The 20,120-nt window shown below is 44.5% G+C and overlaps 1 protein-coding gene across 1 annotated transcript; it reads left to right on the forward strand.

The window, feature by feature from the left end:
- The first annotated feature begins 741 nt into the window (after positions 1–741).
- LOC100381799 (ARP protein (REF)) lies at positions 742–3,895 on the forward strand. The gene is made up of 5 exons (NM_001174596.1): positions 742–905; positions 1,537–1,710; positions 2,123–2,304; positions 2,713–2,818; positions 3,073–3,895. Exons 1-5 carry the CDS (start codon positions 824–826, stop codon positions 3,165–3,167), a joined length of 639 nt encoding a protein of 212 aa, NP_001168067.1. The 5' UTR covers positions 742–823; the 3' UTR covers positions 3,168–3,895.
- The last annotated feature ends 16,225 nt before the right edge of the window (positions 3,896–20,120 follow it).

Raw genomic sequence — 20,120 nt, forward strand, 5'->3', positions numbered from 1 at the left:
CAGGCACTCGGCAAAGCGATTGATTCCGGTAGTGTAGGTTTGGCCAGCACACATTCATCAAGTTTCCATCTGATTGGTTAGTCACATCATCTCATCTTACATAACTGTGTGCATTAACTTTATCTGAGCATTTGTTTAGTTACCAGCATGAGCTGCACGACTGAATACAAAACAAATCATTTTGAGGCCCTTTGGTTGCATCCACTCATACGCCAAAAATATCCGTTTCCAATTAGTGAGTGTTTGTTTAGGATTATAATATATCTAAATTATATAATTCTTTGAACTAACGCTTAGCTCAAAAGTTGTTGACAAATTATAATTTCAAACAAGAAAACATATCTGATGCACATGCTCACATATTAAATCATCATATTAAATTATCACCACTAATTTTAGATCCAACGTCTCTAGTCGCTTGGTAAATTTAGCTAAGGGCACCATCTAACGTGGGGTGTAGTGGTAGAATGTGTTATTTGTAAATTACAATGATCAACCAGAGACATTAGATTTGAGATGAATAATAATAATTTAATATGTGCACCATATGCACTAAACTTTCATGTGCACCAGATATGTCCTCTTCAAACAAACACCCTTTAGCATGGATCGAGCGAGCGTGGGTTTGTAATCAGCCGGTTTGTAATCGCTCATGGTTCAGCTTCGGTTGAGTAATGGAAATAGCTATTTCTTCGTTATAAAAACATCCCCACGCTTCAGACTTTAGACAGAAAGGGATGAGAGATCATCATCAGAGAAAAAGAGCTCGTGATGAGGGAGGTAAACACGAGGAGATCGAGCCGGCCGGGGCGGGCAAACCGCCATGCGCGTCTCGGTTCCTTCGTTGCCGTCGTCTGTTCCCATCCAGCTTCTCGACAGATCCGCTGGCACGCAGGCCGCACCACGTACTACTCTGATCTTCTCGCTTGTCCGTTCGCCTCGTCTCATTTCACATTTCTCCCTCGCCTCGCCTCGCCTCGCCTCCTCCGTCACCCACGCTCTCCCCCCTGAGGCTCGGTCGGGATGGAGCTGAAGCCAGGCTTGTCGGCCCTCGTCACCGGCGGCGCCTCCGGTATCGGTGAGCTAGAGCAACGCCGCCTCCGCTTCTGTCCTGATGCAGTTGTGCCGGGCTCCATTTCTCCAATGAGCACCTGGCCCCGTAGTCTGGGCCGCCTGGCCCGTTTGAGACGTTTGACTGCTCGAGCCTGGGTTTCTCCTTGGCTCGACAAAACTCTCTGCTCCGCCATCGGCGGTGCTGCAGCTGCTCTAGACATGCGGGCCTCCTAGTCATGGATTTTATAATCTCTCCATGCACCATTGGACAGCCTGCACTGTTTCACAGTTCACCTAGTACAACTTCTGGTGAGGCAGACGCACACAGTTCGATGAGAGACGGGAGCATAGGCTCATAGGATAAGCACGGCATCATTACGTCCTCTATTTATTTACTTCATTTTGTGCAGGGCAGCGATTTTACATTTTTACTATATATTCTTCGTAATGTGTTGGCTGACAGTTTCCGTTCTGTTTTTCAAGGGAAAGCTCTATGCATTGCTCTTGCGAGGAAGGGTCTGTTTGTGACTGTCATCGACCTCTCTGAAGAAAACGGAAGAGAAGTTGTTTCATTAGTTCAAAAGGAAAACAAACATGTCCATCAATATGCTAGAGTTCCATCCGCCATATTCATCAAGTGTGATGTTACCAATGGAGGTAAGTTCTTGCAGGGGATGAAGATTGATATTCTGTAGTACTAGTACTTAGATTATCAAAAGTTCAAAACTATTCATTTGAGTTTTCTATTGATGTTTGATGCTATGTTTTGACCGCAACATATTACATAGTTCAAGCAACTGCACTCGATTGTCATTGACTGAAAATACCATAAACGTTTTAGAAATGTATTTAATATCTAGGGTTTTAGGATCATAATGTGAAACACTATTGTGTCAGATCTTTCGATTCTGTCTCCTAGAATATAGTTACGCGGGGGCTATGGTAACTGGCTTAATTATTCTCATTGGATGTTCACTTGCTTTATGATTTCAGCAGTTCACTGGAGCCATAATTTTTGTGCCATCCTATTTGTCATGATCTTAAAGATTTACATTGGTTTGACATGTAGAGGATCTTGCTGCTGCTTTTCGAAAACATGTGGACACATTTGGTGGACTAGATATATGCATCAATTGTGCTGGATTTGTCAACAAATCGTTGGTTTACGATGATAAATCTGACGGAACTTCCACTTGGAGGCGTGCTGTAAATGTGAATCTTGTTGCTGTTATCGATGGGACGCGCATTGCAGTAAGCCTCACATCAACTATGCTTGTTGTAATAGAATTGAAGTAATACCGAGTGCTGCTCTGTGCTAATATTTGTTGCCTTGGTTTAATGCATATATATTTCAATTTCTGTTGATATAGTTATTGAACAAAAAATAGTTATCTTTTTCCAGTAATATTGCCCTTATTGAAAGATAAGAAGTAATAGTTTAATCAGAATATAGCATGCCCTTGTCCCTGAAGAATAGGTAGTAGGTTAATTTTGGATTTGTGACTTGATAATTTGTAGATCATTCTTGCATTGTCTGCAAATTTTGAATTTTTTTCTTCGCACTACTTAAAAACGTAACATCAATTTTCATACAAGTTATCTTTACTTTTTTTTGCAAAATTAAACAGGTATACTACTAATAATTTTTTTCCACAATAGTCTCAAGTAATGCGATCCCAGAAGAAGCCCGGCGTCATAATAAATATTAGCTCAGTTGCTGGCATATATCCTATGAGCTATGAACCTGTGTATAGCGGGACAAAAGGTTCGTTTCTTACTCAAGACAGATACACTATCCATATGCTGAGTGTGTTGGCAGCAGAGCAGTTGCAACGGGAACTTATTTTGAATTTATCTAATACTATTGATTCGTAGAAAATAATTCACACACTGATTAATTTACTCCAAGTGACACAAACCGCAACTTGTAAATATATTTAGATTTGGGTCATGTATAGCTCAATGCTAAACTGTTCGGCATGTGTGTACACTGTGTGACCTCAAACTTAATTTTTGTAGGGGGTGTGGTTATGTTTACACGATCACTTGCTCCACTGAAGCGGTATGGCATTCGTGTCAATGTACTGTGCCCTGAGGTATTAAGATTTGCATGACTGGAGCGGAGGGATATATAGCTAATTGTTTCTAGTATAGTTGACTTCGCATTCATCACAGTAACTTTGAAACAGTTCATGCGTTCCTTATTAACTTGTGAGAAATTGTTGATAGGTTTTGCATTCAGGACATTGATCTGAAAAACATATAGTAGAGCTTGGTCCTTCAAAAATCATACAGTAGAGCATTAGTAAATTTTACTGCTGACTCGTTCTACACGGTTGCTGCTGAATGGCGGACCACCGACATCGCCACAATCCTCAGAACAGCAGCACTTCTCGGTTGCTCGTACAGCACAGACGTGCTACGACCGCAGGGCCTGCAGGCCCTAATGCCAGCAGCACTGGCTCCATTGCAAACTGGTGGCTAGCAAGCAAGAAGCCGATTGACAAGAGAGACCGATCAGATGTGATGGTGGTTTTGATGTTCTGGACAATCTGGAAGGAGTGCAGTCGCTGGGTGCCCGGGTGTTTGACAGTATTGCAGCCATGGCTGCCATTCTTGCGTAAAGGATTAGAGAGGAAGCTCATAATTGGATCATGGCAGGCTTCCATTGGTTGAGGTCGTTCTTTGAAGTATCCGATGGATAGTTTTGCCCGATGGCGAAGCTAGAGCAAATATAAGAGGGTGCACCTCTCTTGTGGGTGCATAGAGATGAGATGTGGATGATGCATATATACTAAAAATTTGATTATTATAACTGATTTTTAGATTTTTGGGGTTGCATATGTACCCACGAGCTAAAATTTAGCTTCGCCCCTGGTTTTACCTTTACGTTTAAGTCGGCTTTTTGGTGTGCTTTCTCTTTTCTGTGTCGTTAAATGTTATCCTGCCTGAGCCATTTCTGAGCTTGGGCATGCGTGAGGTCGTGCTTTCTCTTCTCTCAATGAAATACTCGCTCATGCTCAGTCATGAAATCGGAAAGACATGAGTTTGACCAAAAAGTGTGGCTGCTCACTAGCTGGGTTCTCATGAAGGGACAATAATTCAAGTTAAAAATGTATGAACATGAACTTGAACTAATAACTTGTAAAATTAAAAGAAGCTTGTTCACAAGTAGCAGCTGGTAAGACAAGGACAATTGTGAGCAGCTCCCTGCATAATTTAGGAAAAAAGAGTCATTTCAAGAGTCTTATTTACCTTAGGTTTATCTGTTGCAATGATGTATGCAGTTTGTCCAAACTAACATGGGAGAACAAGTAAATCGTGTACTTGTGGATGCGCTTGGCGGATTTTTAAAGGTGGAGGATGTTGTTAATGGTAAGCTATTTCTCACCTAGTTAAGTTGTACTCCATCCATCAATGAAGATTGAATTTTGGCAGGGAAAAGTCTTCCAAAGTAGATCTGGACTCTTATTTCTTTAGTATACATATTGCTTATTGTTTTTTAGTATACATATTGCCGAGTGTGGGAAACCCCTAACCCTGACCTAGGGATGGGTGATGTATTAATAGACTTGAGTTAACTGGGCCTGGCCCATTACACAGGGGTGTGAGAGTAATTACACAGGGAGAACCCCAAACCCTAAACGAGATTCTAACACCCTCCGCAGCCGCAACCCTATCCTGTACAAATGTTGAGACTGGATTGAAAGTCTAAAAATACACTCGACGGTAACCCCTCTGTGAAGATGTCGACGAACTGCAGCATGGTGTGGACACTAAGAATACACGCTCGCGGACGAAGTGCAGGTCGATCTCCACGTGCTTCGTGCGCTGATGCTGCACGGGATTGGTGGAGAGGTCGACCGCGCTGATGTTGTCGCAGTAGACGAGGGTGGCGCGCTGAAGGTGGCTATGGAGTTCGTAGAGCAACTGGCGCAGCCAGGAGGCCTCTGCCACGCCATTGGCCACGACGCGGTACTCGGTCTCTACACTGGAGCGAGAGACGATGGGTTGCCGCTTGGCGGCCCAGGAGACGAGGTTGGCGCCAAGAACATGACATAACTGGATGTGGAACGACGCGTGTCGGGGCAGCCAGCCAGTCAACGTCGGTGTAGACGATGAGCTCTGACGTCGAGGTTGGTCGGAGAAGTCCGTAGTCAAGGGAGCCACGGAGGTAACAGAGGATCCGCTTGAGGGAGGTGAGGTGGGGCTCCCGCAGAGTGTGCATATGTAGGCACACCTGCTGGACGATGTAGGTGATGTCGGGCCTGGAGAAGGTGAGGTACTGGAGCGCGTCGGTGAGGCTCCGGTAGGACGTCGCGTTGCCGACCGGGGGCCTGTCATCCTCAGAGAGCTTCGCCTGAGTGTCGACGGGTGCGGAGCAGGGCTTGCAGTTGGACATGTCGGCCCGCTCTAGGATGTCGATGGCGTACCGTCGTTGGTGGAGGAAGAGACCCTGAGGCCGACGCTCGACGGTGATGCCAAGGAAGTGGTGGAGGGGTCCTAGGTCCTTCATCCTGAACTCCCGCTGGAGGGCGACGATCGTGTGTTGTAGGAGGTCGGCTGTGGATGTCGTGAGGACAACGTCGACATAGAGTAGGAGGTAGATGGTGTCGTCGCCGTGACGGTAGATGAACAGGGTGGTGTCCGACTTGGTCTCGACAAAGCCGATGGAGGCCAAGTAGGAGGCGAAGAGACTGTACCATGCTCGCGGCGCCTGCTTGAGGCCGTACAGGGAGCGGTTTAGCCGGCAGACCAGATCCGGATGAGCGGCGTCGACGAAGCCGGTGGGCTGGCTGTAGTAGACAGTCTCTGTCAGAGTGTCGTGGAGGAAGACATTCTTAACGTCGAGCTGATGGATCACCCAATCCCGGCAGAGGGCGAGGGAGAGGACGGCGTGAACGGTGACAAACTTGATGACGGGGCTGAAGGTCTGGTCGTAGTCCACTTCGGGGCGCTGGGTGAAGCCCCGAAGGACCCAACGGGCCTTGTAGCGGTCGAGGGAGCCGTTCGAGGTCAGCTTGTGGCGAAAGAGCCACTTGACGGTGACCACGTTGGTGCCTGGTGGACACGGCACTAGGTCCCAGGTGTGGTTGGCCAGCAGGGCCACGTACTCCTCCTCCATAGCGCAACGCCAGTGTGGGTCGGCGAGGGCGGTGCGAATGGAGGAGGGGGACTAGGGAGGCATCCGGAGGAGTGGCAGTCGTATCAGCGGCTAGGATCATCCAGTCGACGGGGCGGAGAACGTCGGCGACGCGCCGAGTCAACATTAGGTGGGCATGCCCGGGGTCACGGTGAATGGCGACCGGGTGGTACACAGGCGGCTCGGAGTGGGCCGCCAGGACGTCGGGGGTCGCGGGCATGGCCGGCTCGCGGTGGTGATGGACGTCGGCGGGGTCAGCAAAGCGAGCCGCGCTCGTCGGCAGCCCCGGGTCAGTGGGCGCTGAGGGAGTGGCGCGCCCGCGGCGGTGGTAGACGAGGGCGGGGTCGGTGAAGCGAGCCGTGCTCGTCGACGGGGCCGTGCATGACTAATTTTCGTTTCTTTGTTTTCATCGGGCTCATGGCTTGTTTGCCTAGGGTCTTATCCTTGTTGTTTTAAACCCTATTACCTTGTCATTTTCCTCCTTATCAATATGTTAGGCAGATCTTCTGCCTGTTTTTTTTTTAAAAAAAAGGATTTGCTGCTTTAAATGATGACCTCAAAATTCGGGCATTCATGCATGTTATGTGAAATATGTATATTATAAATTGACTCACTAAATTGTAGCATGGTCTTGGAATTTGAGCTGTAGGTTAACAATTTTGCCACGAATAAAAACATGAACTGTTATGTTACATCGTTTTCCTGCCAGAATGGGTCAATTTAGGCAGGCCAACCATCGGTTCCTGGTAGGTATGTTTTTTACCTCCCTTGATTTCCTTGTATAAATGCAGCCCTCAAATTCATGGGCCCAAGCAACAAAACTATGCAAGCTTATAGAAGGATGGTGTCTTTCTTTTTCCCTTTTACTTGAAAATAACCCCTTTTATTTGAATTAGGTGCATTTGAGCTTATAGAAGATGAGAGCAAGGCTGGTGCTTGCCTTTGGATATCTAAACGTAAAGGGATGGTTTACTGGCCAACATCAGCAAAAGAAAATAAATACCTTGTTTATTCCCCGAAAACAAAAAAGGAGTTAGTAAAGAATAGATTTCCTAGTATTCAACCACCTGAATACTTTCACAAGATGTAAGTAGCCCTGCTTCATTTGATTTTTATTGTTCTAATAGCTTGTTTTTTTTTTCGAACACGCAGGAGAGCTGCGTATCATTGTATTAAGAAGAAGGGTCTAAAAATTAGACCAAATACAAACACAACAGAAAAAAAATTAAAAAGAAAAAGAAAAAGAAAAAGAAAAAGGAGAAGAAAGAAAGCAAACAAGGCCATCCTGCCCCCACAATCTAAACTTAACCAACAGCCTTCCCATATGAGGTTAACTACTGAACTCACTCCTAGATCCCTACATGACACCTGGAATGGGAGCTGTAATAAGGGCAAGATGTTTGGCCCCCGCAAAATTCCAAATAATAATTTCTTCTTCAGCTCTTCTGATAGCACCCTCCATGCTAGGCGTAGCTCTATCAAAAACACATCCATTTCTGTGGTTCCAGAGAGTCCAAAGCCCAAGGGTAATCAAAGAATTGAGCCCCTTTTTAGCAATCCCCTGTAACTGCTCACTGCTTCTGCTCCACCAGTCCATCATTTTAGTTTCTCCCACCACAGGAGTAAAGGCAGATAAGTTGACCTGTCCCAGCAGCTGAAACCAAAAACTCCTAGCAAAAACACACCCCACCAAAATGTGATCTATGGTTTCTTGTTCTTGGTCACACAGGACACATTTGTCAGGATGGCTAAGACCTCTCTTCTGCAAACGATCTGCTGTCCAACATCTTCCAAGATCAGCAAGCCATAAAAAGAATTTACATTTGGGAGGGGACCAGGTTTTCCAAATTAGTTCCCAATATTTAGCCATGGTCGACCCGATGAAGAGGCCGTTGTAAGCTGCTTTCGCTGAATAAATTCCATCATTAGCGAACCTGAAAATATGCTTGTCCTCCCTGTCTGAATGAAGCTGGACACTTTGAAGTTCATCCCAGAGATCTAGGAGATCGGCAAAGACACCTACTGTCAAGGCCCCTTTAATATCAGTTAACCATCTTCTGTCTGTCAAGGCCTCAAGCACAGTTCTGCTGTTCCTAATTCTTTTTGGCACCGCTGCAAGCAGTCGAGGAGCAATGTCTTCAATATTCTTTCCGTGGACCCAACGATCCAGCCAAAATAAGGTTGAAGACCCGTTTCCAATTTCAGTGAGCAGGGCAGTGCAGAAAAAAGCCTTTATTTTGTTGGATATCTGCATGGGCAATGAGGACCAATGCTTATCCGGATCCGTTTTGCGCAGCCACAGCCATCTCATTCTTAAGGCCCATCCTAGTTCTTTAAGACTAGAAATCCCAAGTCCACCAATTTCAAGAGGTCTACAAACTCTTCCCCAAGCCACTAAACAATGTCCTCCTCTGATCTCTTTCCTCCCACGCCAGAGAAATCCTTTTCTGATCTTGTCGATAGCTTTGAGCGAGCCTGTGGGAATGTCAACTGCCATGACTAGATATATAAGCATGCCAGTCATCACGTACTGAACCTGCACTCTTCTACCTGCCCTTGTCATGAGGTCCGCTTTCCACCCAGAAAGTTGATCAGCCACTTTGTCAATAATGGGCTGCATCTGATTTTTGGACAGCTTTTTTAAAGACAAAGGTAGACCAAGGTATTTGCATAGGAAAGACGAAAGTTCACAAGGAAGCCAATCATTGAGGATGTCCAGCTCATCCTGCCCACAACGAATTGGATACACACTGCTTTTCTGAATATTAGTTTTTAATCCCGAACCTTCTCCAAACAAATTCAGAATACCTAGAACAGTATGGATTTCACTCTCCCTTGGGTGGAAAAAAGAACCGCGTCATCAGCATAAAGCGAAATTCTGTGGTGCAGTGGTTTGGAGGAGAGAGGTTGAAGCTGCCCCTCCTCATCAGCTTTGGCCACAATGCAACCAAGGATGTCCATCACTAAAATAAAAAGCATAGGGGAGAGGGGATCCCCTTGCCGCAGCCCTCTCTTGTGGGGGATGGTGTTCCCCGGAACTCCATTGAGTAAAACCTGTGTGGAGGAAGTTGCTAAAAGGCCACTCAAGATATCCCTCCAAATCTGCCCGAAACCCAATCTCTGGAGTACTTCAAGCAAAAAAGGCCAAGAAACAGAATCGAAGGCTTTAGTGATGTCAAGCTTCAAAAGAACCCTCGGTTGGCCTTGCTGGTGAAGCAATCTGGCAGTCTGCTGGACCAACATGAAGTTGTCTTGGATGAAACGACCTTTGATGAAGGCGCTCTGCCCAAGAGAAACAAGATCATGCAGTCGTTGGGACAATCTGTTGGCCATCAACTTGGTGACAAGTTTAGCAATGCTGTGTACCAGACTGATAGGTCGAAAGTCTTTTACCTCCTCAGCCCCCTCCTTCTTAGGGATAAGAGTAACAAATGCAGTGTTAAGTCTTCCAAACTGCTGAAATTTTCTACACCAAATTGCAGCAATAACAGCCATCACATCCGTCTTGATAATTGGCCAACAAACTTTATAAAATCTGCCTGTGTAACCATCAGGCCCTGGAGCCTTATCAGAAGGTAGTTGCATTATGGATTCCAGAACCTCATTTTCATCAATCTGCGCATCTAAATCAGACATGTCATGAGAAGGTAGACCCAGGTAATCCAAATCAACCGTTAAGGATCTGTCCGCCTTGCAGCCCAAAAGTTTGAAATAAAACTCATCTACTGCTCTAGCCTTCTCGCCGTGATCAGTGAAAGTGTTCACCCCTGACACAATCTTGGCAACAAAGTTCTTCCTTTGCCTGTGCCTAGCATGCATATGAAAAAGCTTAGAATTGGCATCGCCCTCCTTTATCCAACTGATTCTGGACCGTAGGCGGGCAATAGTGCGTTTGAGGGAGGCAAGGGCTAAGGAGTGTTTTTTAAGCCCTCTCAAGAGCCAAACCTCCAAAGGAGACAGGAGCCGAGAGTCTTGGGCAATCTCCAGCTGATGAAGAATTTCTCTAGCAAGTGCCAACTGGGAGGACACATGGCCTACCTTCTTAGCACTCCATCTCTGCAGAGCCTTGGCAGTTGATTTCAATTTCAGTTCGAATGTCAGGAAAGGGCAACTTCTTTCATTAACTGAATTCCAGGCTTCCAGAACTACCTCTTGGAACCCTTCCAATTTTGGCCAAAAGGATTCGAAATGAAATCGACGCTTGCCAGAACACATACTGTTAAGTCCAAGAATCAGTGGGCAGTGATCTGAGTCCTCTGAAGCAGCACTTTGAAGGAGATGGTTAGGGAACAACGCTTCCCAATCAGTAGTGCAGAGAACTCTATCCAGTCTGACCAGTGTTGGTGAAGATTGATGATTGGACCAGGTATATTTGCGACCAATAAGGGGAGTATCAATCAGACCAACATCATTGATAAATTTTCTGAAGCGACCCATCATAGATCTATTAATATTATCATTATTCTTGTCTTCAACCTTGTATATGAGATTAAAATCTCCCACAATTACCCACGGCTCAGAGCAGATGCTTCTGATATGCCTTAACTCTTGAAGAAAAAGGATCTTTTCAGAATTACTTTGAGGTCCATAGACACAAGTCAGCCACCAAGACTGCCCATTAGTTCTCTGGAATTGCAAGGAGATACTATAAGAATCCACTCTGTTCAGCCCTGTCACCTTTATATGCTTTTTCCAGGAAATCAGAATTCCCCCCCTAGCACCCTCGGACGGCAGCATTATATACTGATCAAAATCTGTTCCCAAAATAGCCAGCACCTTTCCTCTGTTAATTTCCTGCATTTTAGTTTCCTGAAGACAGATAACGTCTGCGCCACAAGCATCAATGCAAGTTCTAACAGAACATTGCCTAGATGTAGAATTGAGACCCCTTACATTCCAGCTCAAGATTTTTTTTGGATCCATTACAAAACTCTTACATCAGCGACCTCTACATGACAACTCAACAGGCACTAATGCCAACACTAATGCTGCCCACCTTGAGATCATCTGGTACCACCCATCCAAAAAAGGACGCCAACGCTTCATAGTGTGTCGGTGCAGTTCAGCCCCAGGGATCAGCAACCTTGGTGGTTAACTTGTGTGTATGGTCCTCAGGGAGATTGCAATAAACATCAGTTTATGCAGGAGCTAAGAGGCTTAAGTTCTGTCTGCCTTGGTCCGTGGATTATCATGGGGGATTTCAACCTTATATACAAAGATGAAGATAAGAGCACTGGCAACTTTAATAGGCAGCTTATGCACAGTTTCAGAAGGCTCATCAATGATCTCGGCATTAAAGAATTAGCTCTTCACGGGAGGAAATTCACCTGGTCTAACCATCAAGATGCACCCACGCTTGTTAAACTTGACAGAATGTTTTGTTCTCCAGGTTGGGAGCAACTTTTTCCCAACTGTCTTCTTCAGAGTGCGAGCACTGATGGTTCTGATCACTGCCCCTTGCTGTTGGGCCTCCATGACTTGAAACCTGGTCGTCGCCGGTTCCACTTTGAACCCCACTGGACTAAGCTTCCTGGTTTTCTTGAGGCAGTAGAGATCGCTTGGAACTCGGTTTCTCCCTCCTTTGACCCTTTTGTTACCCTTTCTAGAAGGTTTGGAGCCACTGTCAGACACCTTCAGAGATGGTCTCATAAAAGGGAAGGAAATATTATGGCGCAGCTTGGGATGGCGCGTGAAATTATGCATAAATTCCAGATTGCCCAGGATAGTAGGCCTTTATCGGTGGTCGAAAAGTGGTTACTGGACCAGCTTGATGGTCACACCGTGGCCCTTTCCTCCTTGCAGCGCTCTATGGCTCGGAGCCGCTCTAGGATCACCTGGATGGCTGAGGGGGGTGCTAATACTGCTTTCTTCCACCTGCACGCTAAGTATCGCAAAGGCAAGAATTTTATTGGTAATCTTTTATCCTCGGATGGTCTTATTTTGTCCAGACACGAGGATAAGGAGGAGTTGCTCAATGATTTCTACTTCAATCTGCTGGGTCGTTCAACTGACAGAGAGCATTCTATAAATCTGGAACACCTGCACATCCCTACGCATGACCTTTCATCGCTGGACAGCCCCTTTACTGAGGAGGAAATCTGGAAAACCATCTTATCCCTGCCGTCCAGTAAAGCTCCTGGCCCGGATGGGTTTACAGGGAAATTTTATAAATCCTGTTGGCAGATTATTAAGGGAGATATTTTGGCTGCTGCTATGGCAGTCTGGAATAGGAGGCTGCTGAATTTTGACTTGCTCAATTCAGCCTATATTATTCTTCTGCCCAAAAAGGAAGACGCCTCGCTCGTTAAGGATTTCCGGCCCATCAGCTTGGTTCATTCTTTTGCTAAGCTCATCACCAAGCTTTTGGCTAACAGGCTGGCTGGTCATCTGGATAAATTGGTGTCACATACTCAAAGTGCCTTTATTAAAGGTAGATCCATCCTTGACAACTTCATGCTAGTTCAACAGACAGCTAATCTATTCCATCAGAAAAGACTTCCTCGGATCCTTAAGTTGGATATCACAAAAGCCTTTGATTCAGTCTCGTGGTCTTTCCTGTTAGAAGTGATGAAGCATTTGGGTTTCGGTCAAATTTGGTGTGACATTGTGAGTAATCTGCTTGCTTCTGCATCAACTCAAGTGATTCTTAATGGCGAACCAGGTCAGAAAATTCACCACAGAAGGGGGCTTCGGCAAGGGGACCCTCTGTCTCCCATGCTGTTTATTCTGGTTATGGATATTTTATACTACTTGTTAAAGAAGGCAGCTGAAGACGGTCTGCTGAAATCTTTATCTGCCCACTCAGAGCTCTGCCGCACTTCTCTTTTTGCCGATGATGTGGTGATCTTCCTGCAACCTGTGGCTCTGGATCTCGAGGTCACCATGGATATCCTAAAGATCTTTGGTGAGGCTTCAGGGCTTAAAACAAGTATGGAAAAGAGCAGTGTATTTCCCATTCACTGTTCGGCGGAAAATGTTTCTACCATCCATAATCTTCTTCCATGTCTTGTTGCCAATTTTCCTTGCAAATACTTGGGGGTGCCTCTTTCGTTGAAGCGACTTGGTAAACATCACATTCAGCCATTCATTGATAAGATTGCAGATCGCCTGCCTAGTTGGAAAGCTGATCTGCTATCTAGGGCTGGAAGGCTGATTCTTGTTCAGTCAGTTCTATCTTCGATGATGGTTTATTTAGCTATGGCATTGGACCTTCCTTCTTGGGCTTTAAAGGCCATTGACAAAATTCGGAGAAATTTCCTTTGGCGTGGAAGAAAAGAAGCTATGGGTGGCCACTGTTTGGTGGCCTGGAACAAAGTGACTAGACCTAAAGAGCTTGGAGGCTTGGGCATCTCCCACCTGCAGCATATGTGTTGGGCCCTCAGATTGCGTTGGCTCTGGTTAAAAAAAACTGAACCTGACCGGCCTTGGGCAGCCTTCAATTTTCATGTGCACCCTTCAGTTCTGGCCTTCTTTTCTGCAGCAGTTTCTTCTGAAGTGGGCAATGGCAGGAATACTCTATTTTGGACAGATAAATGGTTAAATGGCCAAAGCCTACAACAGTTGGCACCTCATCTTGTCAGGTTGGTATCTTCAAGGGCTAGGAAAAGGAGTGTTCAGGATGCCCTCACTACTGGGAGCTGGGTTCAGGACATTAGAGGGGCTATTACTGTTAATGTGTTGACTGAATTTTTTCAAGTCTGGGACCTCGCTGCCAACTGGATTTTGCACCCGGAACAGGAAGATAAGCACTTATGGCTGCTCTCTAGTTCAGGAAATTATACCGCCAAGTCGGCTTATGATGGTTTCTTTATTGGCTCAACAACCTTTAGGTAGAGATGGCAATGGGTAAAAACCCGCTGGGTATTACTTGCCCAAACCCGTACCCGCGAAGAAAAAATACGCCCGCTAAAAAACCCATACCCGTGACGGGTATAAAATTTTGCCCAAACCCATACCCATGCGGGTTTCGGGTACCCAACGGGTTTTCCATACCCACTAACATCAACATAAAAAATAATTCATCATGTAAATGACAATCAATACATTAATAAGCTAGCATAAAAGGAACAAGTGATAACTAATGTTAGCCTAAAAATTGTTACATGAAGTTTATTTCAATTAGAACATATTCAATTAATAATATTATGAGACATTTATAAGTAATGTTGATTTTAAGGCGGGTTTTAAAAACCCATGGGTTTGCGGGTATGGGTAGTGGAAGAACAAACTCATACCCATGTACCCGTTGGGTTTCCATTTGAACCCATTAACAAACCCATGGGTAGAGAAATTGACCCAAACCCATACCCTAATAGAGCAAAAACCCACCGGGTTTCGGGTAGCGGGTACCCATTGCCATCTCTACCTTTAGGTCATGGAGGTGGATTTGGAAGAGTTGGGCTCCTGGAAAATGTAAATTCTTCATGTGGCTAGTGGCGCACGGCCGCTGCTGGACCGCTGACCGGCTGGCGAGGAGAGGCCTGCCTCATCCTCAAAGTTGTCTGTTATGTGACCAGGAGGAAGAAACTATGAATCATCTGCTAGTTTCCTGTGTCTTCTCAAGGGAAGTCTGGTTTAATATCCTGAAAACGGTCGGTTTGCAGCACCTCTCTCCCAGTATCGATTCTTCTTCCTTTGATGATTGGTGGGAGAATGTAAGCATGACCCTTATTAGCCCCTCCGATAAGAAGTTGCGCAAGGGGCTGAACTCCCTTATCATTTTAGGAGCTTGGGCCATTTGGATTCATCACAATCATTGTGTCTTCAACAGAGAGCAGCCTAGGGCTAGCAAGGTCATAAATTGGGTCATGGCTGAGTCTCATCTTTGGTGTAGGGCTGGGGCTCGCGGATTATCTGATATCCTTTTACCTCGGCATACTATTTGAAGAGTTGGTCTCTAGTATGCTCATTTTCTTTTGTTTGGGTGGTGTGTTGAGTTGTATGAGGTTCTTTAACACCTCACCCCATCTTTTTCTACTTAATATAATGATACGCAGCTCTCCTGCGTATTCGAGAAAAAAAACGCTTCAATATGTGAAATAGGAAGTTCAGTGGAGAATACTTTCAGATAGTCTTCTTTGGCTTGATGGGTGACTGCCCCAGGATCCCCAATTACTTTCAAGGCCTGCATAACTTTCTTTGTGGTTCTTGAGGATAAATCCATGTTGTCAAATTCAACTCCCACGCCAGCAATTCGACAGCTGCGGCGTGGGATAATTTCTGCAACTTGGGCATTTTTTGACGTCATAAAAGGGGGATCTTCTGGTGTTGCAAGGAGGCCTGAAAGTTCTAATAGCTTGTTGAATATACTTGTTCTGCACCCAGGGATTGTTGGTGAAGGGTATACTCTGATGTTCTGATTTATGTTTCCCTTTGAAGCTATGGATTTTTCCTATTTCTGCTCTTGCACATTTTTATAGCTCTTGGGTTGACAGTTACTAGTGGAACAGAGCATTTATTCACTGCTATTTCATTTTTTTACATCCAGAGCAAAATATAAATTACCATGGAAGTTTAGTTCTTGAACCCTTTCTTTTTCAAGAACATGGAACATGATATGAATGAAGTTCCGGGAATCTATGTAAGAGTATTGCCTATAATAACTATTTAACTAATGAATTTTATATGTTTTAGAGGTACACCAATAGCTGGTCCATTTCTTAGTATCTAGGGAACTATATTCCTAATGGCCAACATCCTATCATTTCTTACATATCTTTATGGTGCTTTTGTAGGGTTGTTCACACACTCAGCCATAACTTCCGGAATGCTACAAGGCTTGAGCGTGTGCGCCTGAGATTACCCATTGAACCGCACAACACTCTAGTTAAAATTATATATGCTGGTGTAAATGCTAGTGATGTAAGTCTTTGCATTTGGATTTTCGATTTTCTCTTTTTTATTCCCCATTGCTTAACCATTACAAGATGTTAATGATATGTTTCAGGTAAATTTCAGTTCTGGTCGTTATTTCAGTGTTAATTCTAAAGAAGCTGCTTCACACCTTCCATTTGACGCTGGTTTTGAGGTAACTGGTGCTTTTTATAATTCCATGCTCAGTCTGTTCTTTTTTTCCACATTAACACATCTGGGTTATACATACTTGCATCGATTGTTTACGACATTTTATTGGAGGCATTTCTAATATTATAAGTTTTACCAGATTTTGTCTTCAAAAAAATAAATGCAGGCCGTGGGAATTGTTGCTTCTGTTGGAGATTCGGTGAAACATATCAAAGTTGGCACTTCTGTTGCCCTTATGACTTTTGGAAGCTATGCTGAATTCGTGCTGGTATTACTTTCTATGACTTGTCATTACACAACTAGCATGGTGCCAAGCATTGCAACAAATCTTGAATTACAAATTTTTTGGGAAGCACTTCACATCTCTTGGATTGGGTGACTTTCATATATATAATCCAAATTGGCTTGGGTTACAACACGTGAACGATCACAATTATATATCTTATCACTCAACTGCAGTTGAAGCAGGAGACTTGTGGATGTAAAGACTAGACCTAAAGTCAGTGAACAGGTGTACAGGCAAGCCTTTGGTCATGATGTTCGTGGTGTGAAAGGATCTTGATGTTGCCTAAAGGGGAGTTGAATAGGTGTTTCTAAAATTTCATACAGAACAAACTTTGCAGCGGATTAGATAGTGTCAGAATTTCCGACTATGGGTTGGAACTTCCGATGGATATCGAAGGTTCAAGTCGGAATTTTCGACCTTGATAGAACAAAGCGAAGTGAAGTTACGCCTAAGTAGTTTTAGCTCAGACCAAACTTGTAGATATGTGTTTGGAGATGTCCGATAGCTAGTCCACAAAGCACCTGCACTCACAAACACGCACAACCAAGTAAATCGAGATAAACAAAAATATTGCAATGTAAAAGTAAATCTCTACTCCTATAATACATGAGTTTATTCATGCGTCACTCCTTCCGTGCACATCTCTCTGCTCCCCTCGCCACATACATTGGTAAGGTAAAATAAGCAAAAATTGTGCACAAGTGGGGTTTTGAACCATGATTGTTGGCTCCAAACACCCACCCACACCCACTTAGCCAACAGAACACACTTGTTTTTGTGTTTTATACTCTATACTCAAGCATAATATAGATATTTTTATGGGGAAAAAATAAAACCAGACCATGTTGGGCCTAGCACACCGTGCCGCACCTAAGGTTTAGGCATGGCATGGTGATCGGGTCGGCCGGCATGAGCCTAGTGGACAACGGGTCGGTTCGTGCTTGGGCCGGGCTAAAACGTGTCGGGCGACGGGCCACTCAGCAAGCCCGACCCATTTGGACATATATACTTGTACATTAGTGATGCGCCCATGCAGACAGGCAGCGACACAAGCAAGACGATGACTCGTACGATAACAAGGTCTACCTATGTGATATATATAAACTGTAGCAACACACCTACGATAATTACCGAGTGATTCTATGAGCATTTGGGTGTCTAGAGCTATTAGAAATGAATCTCAACTCATTTGTATTGTTTTTTAGCTCCCACACTCTTCAAATGGCTAACCGGGGTCTTATTTATAGCCCAAGGAGTGAACTAGCTATTGCAAACACAACAAGCCTTATTGTGTACCGTCGGACCATCCAGCTGGTATACACTCGCAGTGTTACTTCAAGGTCCGATGCCTCTCAACGGCTACTGCATTAAGACTGTGTCAGCACTAGCCGTTGATGACCGTTGGGTACACTCGTATAGTTCTCTTTGGAACTTTTCTGCGTGATTATCGGACTCTATCTCAATGGTATGACATCCTGTGAACAATATGGTATGATGCCCTCTGTGAGTGTGAACAGTGGGAGTGTGGGACCATTCGGTTTGACGCCCATGCCTTAGAAGGTCCGATGTCTACGTCCGATGCTTCCTATTCTTTTGTGTGATAGGGTTGGCTTCAACCATTTGGCTTCAGCACAACGCTTACCTCAAGATGGCCCGACACTTTGGTCTAACTCTTCTTGAGAAAACCTACCTTGAGAATGTGACTTAAACTTTCAACACATGAAAGTTCTATTCATAGCTTGAAGTCATTGCTCATAGCTCGATTAGTATCTCAACTCAATGCAAGTACTCTCTCCTTCACTTTACCCATGGTTGCTCGGTCGCCAACCCGTCAGTGGCTCGTCACCTTCTCTTAGTCCCTCGAGAATCCCTTTTCTTTCTCACTCCAGGTCATATTATATCTTGAAACAACATTTAGAATTCATTTGAAGTCCCACATCAACATTGTCTATGTCCAAGTCATATTCCACATATTGTCCATCAACCTTTCACCACCTTGTTTCTCTTCTCCCTTCCCTTGTTCTCTCTCTTTGTCTCTCTACTTGGTCAATGTCTTCTCACTGTTGACCATGGTCAGGGATGAGGGCATGTGTAGGTGGCGGCAAATGGCAGGCTCCAACTATTTGTATGGATGACATGTGGGCCCCATGGGTCAGTGTGGATCTTGGTGTTGCCATGTAGGTAAGGTGTTGGCATGGGTAACATGGACGTATGTACACCATTTGGGAAGTTTAATGACCCAAAAATGTGTTTGAATTCATCAACCTAAGTACATAAGTGCCACACCGTGACATGTTCATGGACTGATAGTGTATTTAAAGTAGAGATGGCAATAGGTATACCCATCGGGTAGTAGCATTCCATAACCGTACCCATCAAAAAAATTACTCATCGGATTACGGATTACCAATATCCATTCACGGGTATAGAATCTTACCCATACTCGTACTTGCGCAGGTAATTTTACCCGCCAGGTAACCCGTACCCGCAAAGAAAGTCTCAAATTATAATATGCCAATCACTCAAAATGTCAAACAAACACACAAAAGCAAGTTGAACTTCAAATATAACAAATCATATAGTTATATAACTTTATAGTTAAACAAGAAGGATTTTCTTGCAGCTAAGATGGGCTTTTAACAGATGGTAATAGTTGTATGATGCATATATTTTATCTATGGGTACACGGGTATGTATAGTATCCACCCGTATCCGTATCCATCTACCCGATTGGTATAGGTTCTTGCCCATTAATATACCCGGGTAAAGAAATCATCACATACTCATCTTTATATCGGGTAAAACCCATCGGGTATTAGGGTTTCGGGTACCCATTATCATATCTAACTCTAAGATAATTAACCTACCAGCCTGTGACCTTCATCCTCCGTCAAATGAGATTTTCTCTAACCTCTTGCATTTTGGGCACCATTATTTCTGACAATAACATATTTTTTTGCTTTATATATCTTTCTGATGTAAGATTTCAGCCAAAAGTCTTATTCCAGTGCCAAGACCAGACCCAGAGGTGGTTGCTATGCTAACATCAGGATTGACTGCATCCATCGCTCTTGAAAAGGTTCTGTTCCTCCATATTTCTTAGTTTTTTCCACGGTTTGGCATATGCCATGTATTTTTATCTCTATTGTGTTCACATAAGATTCAAATTCCAAGTTTGAAGATATAATTTTCTTCCTTGCTTATCTGGATTCGATTTATGCTGCATTTCTTCCATTAGGCTGGTCAAATGATATCTGGACAGGTTGTTTTAGTCACTGCAGCTGCTGGTGGAACAGGACAATTTGCTGTTCAGGTGAGCTGATGACACTTATGAACTAGGATTATGCCTGTTTTATGTAATGCTCCATTGCTTGTCTACTTCTGCAGTTATTTTTTATTGCTTTTACTGTTATTGTTAGAAATGTATTAGGGTTCACCCTCTCGTCCCTCTGTAATGGGCCTAGGCCCAACTATTCCTATCATAAATATATCTCCCAACCCCTGCTAGGGTTAGGGTTTCCATTATTCCAATATGGTATAGAGCCAGTTTCCTTTCTTTCCTCCCTCCCCCCACAGCCGCCACCTCCCTCCAACCCTCCCAGCCGCCGGCGCTCC

Source organism: Zea mays, chromosome 7, assembly GCF_902167145.1.
Source record: "Zea mays cultivar B73 chromosome 7, Zm-B73-REFERENCE-NAM-5.0, whole genome shotgun sequence".
NCBI lineage: Eukaryota > Viridiplantae > Streptophyta > Magnoliopsida > Poales > Poaceae > Zea > Zea mays.